At 29.9% G+C, this 11,292-nt stretch overlaps 1 protein-coding gene across 7 annotated transcripts in view; it reads left to right on the top strand.

Moving 5' to 3' along the window:
- Window positions 1–17: 17 nt before the first annotated feature.
- The window catches only part of LOC143069207 (uncharacterized), a 77,801-nt gene continuing 66,526 nt past the window's right edge, over window positions 18–11,292 (top strand). For 6 of the 7 annotated variants that reach the window (XM_076243727.1, XM_076243726.1, XM_076243730.1 and 3 more), the window contains exon 1: window positions 10,305–10,445. In XM_076243727.1, coding sequence (XP_076099842.1) covers window positions 10,320–10,445 — 126 coding nt within the window. In that variant the 5' untranslated portion in view covers window positions 10,305–10,319. Of the gene's footprint in view, window positions 164–10,304; window positions 10,446–11,292 lie in introns of those variants that run through there. The other variant, XM_076243728.1, reaches the window with a different exon arrangement.

Genomic DNA, 11,292 nt, shown 5'->3' with positions numbered 1-11,292 from the left:
GGCAATACATAAATGCATTTCCTGTGTATTCAATGATCTATTGAAGCGTGAAGAAATGATAAGTCACTGTCATATTTTCTGCATAGTGAGCAATGCAGTTATCATTTCTTGAAAATATGTAGCAGGAATATTTTCCTCAGCAAAGTGAGATAAAATGACATCGGTAAGAAATTAGTATTGACAGTAAAAACATCAACAATGTTGCTGAAGTTCAACTTCGTCTGCTATAATTTTACATGTTTAAATGAGTCATTTGGTCTGCAGTCAATTTTTTGTCAATTCGGTAATGACAAACCAATTATATATGAAATTGTTCTATTGGCATTGAAATTTACATACATTTGAGTCAGTTTTGACTCTCCTGTCAATAAAAATTTCTGTAGCTTGAAATTAAATCGGTTTTGTTTACCTCTTTGCTTCATAGTAGTTCTTATCAAAATATCAATTACAATGTAAACAAATGAATATGTAAACATGTTGTGTAATTTGTGTAATTATCAAAGGGATAGCTACCCAACAATGTCTACTGGTAAAAAAATGTAAACACAAACTAATGGTAAGAATATTACACAGAATAAACACTAATTAATACATAACATAATCTATATATCATATTATGTACAATTGTACACATTAAATATTCATATACCTATCAATACTGCAATTTGTTTGTGCTGAATTATCCAACTAGCTGAAAAAGGAGCTTTGGCTTGGAAAACACTGTATGTAAACATGCACTGAAAAAAACTTGTCATCTATAGTGTGTGATAACATTGTGTGAGGGAATTCGACGTTTGATGTACCACTGTTCACTCCAGTGCAATTTATGACAATACCACTGCATCAATCAGAATTATTTTTTTTGCAGTGTTTTAAGAAATGATTTTGCTTTGTTGTCGCGTATTATTTGTGAAACATTCAATGTTTTAAAAAGGCGAATTTTCTTTATAAAGTCAATGATTATGTTGACTTTTGAAGGCCAAACTTTCTACAGCCTTAAATACGCTAATGAAAGATCCAAAAACTATACCAATACATAACGACATGATTATGAAATTATAACAAATCTATTGGTTAACAAATTTTTACTCGTTATTGCAAAATAATGAACTTAATATATCTGACATTTTCTCCCTACCCAGTTTACCCCTATACATTTTTATGATGTGGACTGGTCATTGTTATTGAATCGTGGGCAATTTGATTGGATTAAGTTGTTATTAGTTTACCTTCAAACTTGTTTATGCTTTTCATACATGACTATTGATTAATTAGAACGTGCATGAATGTGACCGGTAACTAAAATGACCTTCAAACTGGACACTGGACGAGTCAATATTATGTTTTATCAATGAAAGTTAAGGTATGAAAGGTAAGAATTGCCACTTATTCGATTTTCACAAAATTTTCGGAATATACAGTTGGAAAGGTTATTTTTTAAAAGCCTATTGTGAAGAGTAAAGAGAAAGTTTACAAATAATACGTGTTGTTCCATTAAACAAGTCATTTTCGTAAGAGAAATACCGAAATATATTTTACGCACGACTACAGCAGGTAAAATTATTATTTATCATAATAAAAAAAAGCATTTTTCAGTCTCATTGGAATATGTTGATTACAATTAATCCCAAACTTAAGAAGTAAGTAACTAAAGTCAAAATATGTCCGATCTGCCTATTTCTGCACATCAAAAGTCAATACGATCGTTTTAAAGTCAATTTCGTCTACCTCACAAAATCTTGTTAGGCACTATAAGTAAGAATCTTTAAAAAGAAGATGTTTGCTTATGGTTCGCTGTATAGATCTATAATTACACATGTTTAGAAAATAACATCTTCGAGGTAATTTTATTAACATGATACATTGGTAATTATTTTGAACTCCTCAGTCCTGTGAAATTATTGACTAGGGCAGCTTTAACTAGCCTAGGCATACAGCATGCCAGTGGCGGATCCCAGGGGTCTGGATGTTCAATGTATTTGAATGGGGACATGTATTTGGACCCCCCCCCCCCTTTTTTTTCAAATGGATGGATCTACCCCTGCATCCACACGTAGGTGCAGATTGGTATATAAATAGGCATTTGCACCAACAATCATTGAATCTTTTGAAATTTTGAATATGCTTCCTTGTACTTTTTATTAGGTTTACACATATAGGCACTGTAAAACCCAGTCCAACCCCTTACATAGTCAAAAGTCATGCATGTGACAGAATTTTTGCATTTGTTCCATTACAGAGATTCATCCTTCCTTGGTTCATTTGTACATAATACATTTAATGTCTTGAGAAATATATAGTCATTTTATTACATGTATGTGCATAATATTGGATCAAATATTGTGTTTAAGACTACTACTAGCATGACTAGTCTAAGGCTAGTAGAGATAATCTTGAAACAATACATTTGTACTAGTACCTTGTGAAACCATTATTCTTTTGGACAAGTATAGGTTTACAGAATACATGTACTCGTAGTGTTTTAACTGTTTCAGTCCAGTAAGCTATTACCCTTAGTAAAAAAATAATTTTGCCCAATATTGAGATCATAACTTACATTGTAGTAGATTTTTGTGAGTGTCAAATGAAACTATTACAATTAACACATTGAATACAAGGTCAACATTTGGTCAGGACTCATTAAGGTTTGTAAGGATCCCTGAAATAAAATAAAAGATACTGGAAACTCAGCTTCATGTATGGTACTATAAATACAACTTCAAATATATTAACAAAAATTTCTTACATAACATTGGAAAATATCCAGCTTCTCTGACACAGTTATAAGGTTATTGGCTGTCTACTGGGAAAAGACAATGACTAGAAAATTTCTTTGTACTTGATGTTCTGTGATTGTACATTGCTTACAAATAAAAGCATGTCATTTCTGTCATACAGGATCACACCAGAAGTGTAGAAATATCTCAGTTCTCAATCCCAAACAACTGTGTTATATAACAAGTATTTTGAAAACCTACATGAGGCAGTCTTATTGGTTATCTTGAGAGAAAAAGGGGCAATGGAAACTAGTATGTGCTTCCCAATGGCAATGCAAAGATTTGTCCTTTTCAAAGTGTTAAAAAAAAAGTGGAAGAAAACTTTTATGTATTTTTAGACACTGTTTTCATTTACTCTTTTACAACATTACTTTGATAAAAATCAAAGTTTTAATTTAATCCATTGATGATGTCAGAAAAAAATATTACCATGATAAAGGACGAAATCTTATTTCTAATTTGGACATCATTCACAATTTGTCTGAGTATTTGAAATAAACTAAAGAGTTCACTCGAGGTAAACTCTTACTGGTGGTGTTGATCATGAATTGCATTGAAATTTAAATGTGATTGGAGGTGACAACACTCTGAATTACGACCTTAATGTCTTTTGAATACACATAAATAAATATTTCAGAATAAATAACCCTAAATCACCTGCATTTACTGTGAGAAACCACCACAAAAGTGATTTTAATGGAATTAACTTATGTACACTGTCATTTGACTGTATTGTGTACTTTTATGTTCTGTGATATTACATAATATTTTATCTTTAAATCAGTAAATGAATGAATTTTCTTTGTAAGTGAAAGAGGAACAAAATTATCCTGTAGGGATAAATAATTCAAACTGATATGAAAAATCAAATAAATTTTCTATATTGCACAATTTTATGCATATATTATAGTAGATATAGGAAGATGTGGTTTGAGTGCCAATGAGACAACTCTCCATACAAATAACAATTTAAAAAGTAAACCATTATAGGTTAAAGTACGGCCTTCAACACGGAGCCTTAGCTCACACCGAACAACAAGCTATAAAGGGCCCCAAAATTACTAGTGTAAAACCATTCAAACGGGAAAACCAACGGTCTAATCTATATAAACAAAACGAGAAACGAGAAACACGTATATATTACATAAACAAACGACAACTACTGTACATCAGATTCCTGACTTAGGACAGGTGCAAACATTTGCAGCGGGATTAAACGTTTTAATGGATCCAAACCTTCTCCCTTTTTCTGAAACAATAGCATAACATCACAACAAAGAAAAACATACGATAAAATATCAATTGGCAGACTTAACTCAATCAAAAAACGTATGATTAAACAATGAATGAATAAATTTGATCTGCGATATCTGAATACAAATGTACATGTATATCGTAAGGGTTTGAATTAAATTCTATATAATAAATATTGGACCTTTGAATATTGCAAGTCAAACAGATTTTTGTTGATGGATAATATTTTGTGTGTTTGATTTTTATTCCAAATCATTCCTGAAACTTTTCATGAACTAAGTCATTGTGTAAGTCACACATGGAAGAATCTGATATCTTTCACGAAAACAGAAACATACATGTATTATAGGCAATCTTGTAGAATGGAATTTGCAGACATGTTTGTTACTTATGGTAGTGACTATTTTTAATAATTATACAGTAGTACTTCAATTTCTTTAACACCTATAACAAAAAGCCCATTAACTAAAAAATCCCTGACTACACGTTACAATGTATGTCTCCACTTTTTAAAAATTATTAAAAAAGGGAATAACTTTGTGAACATTAATACAGTAACTAGTATAGTGCAGTAGGTTGCAGTCTTGTACATTTATGTAATTGACTGCTCCATAGGCTTACATGTTAAACAGCTGATCTTTGAAAATAAAAAAATAAAAAATGCTACATAGAAAAAAAATTTCATGTTCATATCATGTATGTTCTTATATGAAATTGTGAGTTAATCGGAAAAAAGGTGGGTCATGCCACGAAGAATAAAAAGTTACGTAATCCTGAAGTCAAAACATTTTTTTTCTACTTACTGTTTGCTGTTTTTACTAGGCCGCACCACTTCTAGTAAACATGATATCCTTCCACTTTCCTGGATTGATGTTCCCAAAAAGATGCAAGATTTTTTAAAAATCTATATAACAGGCTATTATTTGAACTTGGAATTATTTTTAATTATGGAATTTGCTTGATATCTTGTTATTGAATTTTTTTATAAATTCCATGTTTATTCTGTACTGAAATGCTCTGTGCTGCGCACAACACTTTCTATTACAAAGAAAATACTATATTTTCAATAGAATGTACTGTGCCGCGCACAACACTATCTAACCAAAATACATTGTATGGAAAGTTTTATTAACCGCTCAAAAGATTTTAATACCACATTAACATGGAATTTATTAAAAATTTTAAACACAAGAAATTATGCAAATTCCATAATTAAAAATAATTCCAAGTTCAAATAATAGCCTGTTATATATATGTTTCAATACGGCATAAACCTATAATCAAACAGAAAAAAATGAGTCCAGAAAAAAATGGACTATTTTGTTTCCCTCCATGTTTTGACATGCACCGGAAACTGGAGTTGTAATACAAGACTGGTACCAGTACCTATAACGCTTACATTCATGTCACTTGAAATTTTGCAGATAGTTGTCTGATTGGCAATCAAACCTGCTCTCTTTATTTTTATATTGTTACTTTTTAAAGTTACATTTTAGTCCCTTTAGATTTTCTGATAAGTCAAACAAAGTCAAACGATTTGGGTATATTTGGGTGCTTAAATATCATATATACAAATGTATAGATAGAGAATACATTGCTTTGGTCTCATTATGGGTGTCCAAGCAATAGAATTTCTATCGTGGAATGAACATATGTTCCTATATGTTCACAACATGTATGATGGCTGTCATTTTATAATTACATGTCAAATTATCAAAGAAATTATAGTATACTTTAATCTTATTAATTGAAAAACTATGTTATCGAAACTATGTCATAATGCACTACATAATTTTATTCATCATACATATGTATTTATTCCTGATCATATGGTCTTGTAATATAATGTAAAAAAACATTTCCTTGGGGACTGACATCTGAAATTACCTATATCAATGCTGGCGAATTTTAGATATGATTTAGATGAAATATTCTTTTCATGTGAATATCAACAACCTCATATATTAAACGTAGATATGATTACATCATGGTAATAATCTCTTTTGTCTATATGCATTGTGTGTTTTGTATTGGAAGATCTAAATGTTTAGTGAAGTGGAACGGTAATTGCCGATAAGAAAAGGAACAAACTGTTGATAGTATACTTGTTTAAAATCTGATAATCTTGACAAATATAAAGATTAACGAATGGTTGAGTATTTCTGTGTCAAAAGGCCAGACTTTTTGTTGGTGTTGAAAAGGCGGAATTAATGAGTTGAATATACCTATATATATGATATATATGTAAAAAAAATAATAAGTCCTGTTTCTAGAACAATATTGTATGTAGGTTTCTCACTAAGGTCAGTTCATGGGTCCTTGTTCTATTTTCTCATTAAGACTGAAATCAGGCCCGTAGCCAGGAATTTCCAAGGGGGAGGGGGGGTATTTGGACTCACAAACTCGACTTTAACAGTCACAATTCAAACAAAACGTTGACTTTAACAGTGCTTATTTGTTTTCAAGGGGGGGTTCGGACCCCGAACCCCTGAACCCCCTGGCTACGGGTAGGGAAATAATAAATTATATAGCAATAAAAATTTCTTCTCTTAACTGTTGGACTCAGCATGGTTGAAAAAGACAAGTCTCTGGTCTCCCTTCAAAAAAGATTCTTAGTGAAAACCCTGGTATGAAAAAAAAAATAATGTAGTTCAAATACATGTATACATGTACAAAATGTATACATGTATAATACAGGCAGTTTAATTTAAAAAAAAATGTTTTTATGATTTCAATTGGATACTGAGCAATTACGTATCTTTTGTCATCAAAGTTGGGGTGTTAAAATTAACATTGAAGTGAAGGGTATACAATTACATCATGTACTGTACATGTTGACATTGAAATTAATGATGTCTCTCCCCCAACACCATAGGTCCTCCAGCTTATATGATTATGGAATTGAGTCATGATATTTTAAAGTTACACCTGTATTTATTGTGTTGAGTTGACAGTGTAATCATAGATCTGGAACTTATTAAGTACATGTTATTTGGTCAAAGCTTAGATTTAGCTTTTTATACATGTTCAAGGCATCTGTGACTGAGTTGAAGAACAGCAACAAAAGATTTGTTTCCCTTTGCTTTGGTTTTGCATTGGTTTGTAATGATTTTATGTCATGGTTTCATTGTCATTAATTCGGTTTATATATCTACGTATTCAAATGTTACAGATTTCACATACATTGTCAAATTTGTATTTCTTGTCTCAGGTTTCTATAATGTCTGAACTTCCAAACTTCATTGGTTGTGTCATCATAGATAAAACATGGAATATACGGCAAAATATTTAGACCATTTTAAATTAGAATTCATGCTTAAATGCTTAATCTAATCGATATAACATATCAGTTTCTAGACTATTCAATGTTAACATGGACAACAGCAATAAAATCTGGTTAATATTCCATGCAATTTTTGTTTCATGTACCGGTATATATAAATCTATAGTTAAAAACTTGACCTCTAGAGTTAAAGAGTGAATTATCATGAAAGATGGATTTTTGAGTTCTCATGTACAACCATTAAATTACGAAATAAGAATGATTATTAAAGGCTATTGAGAGATTATTCTTGATTTCATTAAACCTGAACAATAAAGTATTGTCTAAAGTTTGATAAACTGGTTATCTTGGCTTGTTTCGTGTTCAACAATCTGACACTGAAAAGTTATTCTTTTTTTCTGAAATACAAAATTTCTGTAATGTTGCGAAAACAGGAGTACACATTTTTACTGTTACAAATCTTTCAGTTATAAATATTCATCCACTTTAATGAAATAAAACTGACTCCTGTACTTTTCATCAACTTGATATTTCGTTATCAAGTAATGTCAGCACATATTTAGAATACCTTTACAACATAAGTACAAGCTGTTGCTTTAATATTTTGAAGATTTGCGATTCTGACATTTTTACAAACGAAAATTAAGTCACATACTTAAAATATACTTTTCATAACTCTCAAGATAATTGGGGTCAACAGTGCAAACATAGTGATTAAAAGGGTATATGATATTATATTTCTGAATACAAAATGTATTGACTGAATTTAGGAAAAAATGATGATTTTGTATAATTTCATGTATATCGTTAATGATGTTCAAATTTTGTGGAATTTTTGGCCAATAATTGAATATGTTTTTTAAGTGTTCAACAAAATATAAGATGACATAAGGCTACGTATGTAGAACTCTGTGAAATCATGTTTCCACTAATTTCCTTGAAATCGACATAAAATTGCAATCCGCAAAACTTAAGAATAGATTAATAAGAACATCTTGATTTACTCAGGGTTACAAGCAAGGTACATTATAACAGCAATTTACTTCACTAGAAAAGTTCTAAGTAAGGTGTTAAAAAGTTTAAAAAAAAAAAATAAAAAAAAAAAATGGCAAGACTTCATTATTTGGTATGAATTACATCTTTTTGCTAATCTGTTCTTAAATCAATTGAAAGTACATAAAAACTGCATGACATGCACGGTATATCATGACCCAGGGCATATATAGTATATCCATAAATTTACTTAACAGGTATAATCGTATTACAACCTTTTAAAGTGTCATGTCTTCATTACAAATCCTTTCAAGGGAACAGACATGGATGTGTAGGATGAAAAATGTAATTGATATGTTTTAAAAAGTTGCTTTAAAGTTTTTTTAGATGAATCAAACTACTTATACATATATGATAACTTATATTGTATATAGTAAGACTTTTTAAAAATCCTAGTTGAGCTGTTACATTTGTGAGTTGTAAATAAAAATTTTAGAGAATTAAATTTAAGTAGCAGAAATACCAGGATGTCAAGGGAGATAATCAAACTGATTGGAGCCTTTTTTGGAAAATCTTTAAAAACATTGTTATTTGGAATGTCTTTTTCTAATATGTAGCATTACTCTTGTTATGGACCCATGATGCAGTCTGTTACATTACAAATTAGAAATTGTTGTGAGTTTGAAATTTTCTACTATTTTGTTTTATTATTTAAAACAATTATAAAATTTTGAATAATTACCTATTTGCAGACAATTTGAGGAAATGAATCTGCAATTTAATTGAAAGCAAAAAAGAAAACACACTCACCTTAGGCAAATACTGAAGGAAAAAGTGTACATGTATACTTGTCAGTTTAAGGGAGGGGCACTTTTTTTACAATTTTAATGTAATTCAGCTCATTGTGCTAATATTGTGATTTGGACAAAAAAATTAATATATCATTCTGTGGTCTGTAAATTTGTGTAAATATATGTTTAATGGAAGTTATTATTCTTCAGGAAAAAGATATAGAAGTGGCCCCCACTTCATTTTTAATTAAATAATGACCTTATATTTACTTAATTATTTTGTTCAAATACTTCATGTCAGAAAGTCTGTTTGTGTCCAGACAAGAATAGAAATGAAAAGCGAATTATGATATAATTTAATTTTACGTATGCCTAAGTTTACTTTTTTGTTGTATCTAAGAGTTGTTAGATGACTGAAAGTGATTGTACGTTTCATTTCAAACTCATTATCATAATACAAATTTAAATGATGACCTTTATCTCTTTAATTGAAATTCCATAAATTTAAAATCGGTGCCAATCGTAAAGGATTGTATACTACTTACCTTAAATCTGGTAGAGTATTACAATACAAAGTGAAATTTTATACAAGTCGAATGATAATACTATCAGTGATTTTGCCACGGGGTGAAGAGCCCGCCCTCGGACCATGACAATAACAACAGTGTTTTGATTAATTAAGGTGTTCATCAGATTACTATTATCCCACTGTTAGTTTTGGACAGTGAAGTTGATTATCTTACATGTATGCAGCAGCAGGATTTAATATACTGGATTTGAAGAAAAAAACCAAAAGGATTATTTCATGGAATATAAATCGTGCATTTTTTAAACAGCCACCTGTGAGAAGTTTCTTTTCTATTGTTTATGTGAATTTAATTAATTGGCAATTTGGCAGTTATTCTTTCTTCGTAGATTAAAAATAATCAAATTTCAAAAACTATTTGCAAAATCAAGGACTTTTGTATATACAATGTATATGAATATACAGACAATTTTCGTTTAGAATTTCGTCTTGTATATGTGATATGATAATCAGTGTCCTCTAATGTATATACTTATATATATATTCATTTGACTTATCAAGTTTCGGTGTTAGTATAAAGCTTCTGTACAAATTATAAAGACATCTGATAGTTTATTCAGTGGATCTAATCCATTAACACCTAACTAATGTACATTAATCTGAATTAATGTGAAGAAATGTGTGGGATTTATAATATGGATAAAGCATTATCTAAAGCTCATATGCTCATTTCCAAACTTCAGAAAAAATATGGATTCAAGTACAAATCAGGGAATTATTTGTCTTCAGATTTATCTACAGAACTCATCAGTGAGGAAAAGGTATGCCTTTAAAACAAATTTCAATAACTTCTCTTATGACCTTAAGTACATGTATGTTAATACATGTACATCATGTACCTACTGAAGATTTATGTCATTAAAAATGACAATGTGCACACAATTTTTGATGGTTAAGATTTGATGTGGTTTGCAAGATTGAAAATGTGTGGTTATTACCTTCATTTGGTACTTGAAACCAAAAGACACCTGGGAAAAAAGTTTTTTATGAATGATTATATTGGTATAATTCATTTAGATTAGAGTTATGTCCCTTGAAGTATTTTTTTTGTGGTACATGCAGATGCCTGGCAGTAATATTTATTGAATGTGATGTGAAATGCTTTTATTACACAATTTGAGCATCTGGTAGAAACCGATTACAAATATTTTTACATTTGTATGTGATAACTGTTGTTACATGCAGTGAGAAATTACATGAATGATCTGCTGTAAGGGTTTAAAGTACTGTAAATTCAGATATTACTGTGATGTTTTTTCATAATGCAAAAAAACGCAAAAGGGTTATAATCACAATAATTAAAACTCACATTGTGAAATTTTTTATATGAATTAAACAGGATATTACTCCATATTGCAAAAATTAAAATCGCATTTTAGTCCAAAATGAAAAAAAGCGCAATAATAAATGCACACAATAATTACTGAATTTACAGTAATTGAAATTTAAGAAAAATACTTGCTAATTGCTGGCGGATTTTTTTTGTCTAATACTTTCTAGTATTGCTGTAGGTTAACATCATTATATATTCAATTGAAAAAGCTTATGGAATGTTATGGCATATTTTATAATAGAAACATAATGCTGCAGTCTTTTTTGTTTTTTTCA

Source organism: Mytilus galloprovincialis, chromosome 3 (genome assembly GCF_965363235.1).
Source record: "Mytilus galloprovincialis chromosome 3, xbMytGall1.hap1.1, whole genome shotgun sequence".
NCBI lineage: Eukaryota > Metazoa > Mollusca > Bivalvia > Mytilida > Mytilidae > Mytilus > Mytilus galloprovincialis.
The sequence above is the reverse complement of the archived record's forward strand: the minus strand, read 5'-3'. Positions and strand labels throughout refer to the sequence as shown.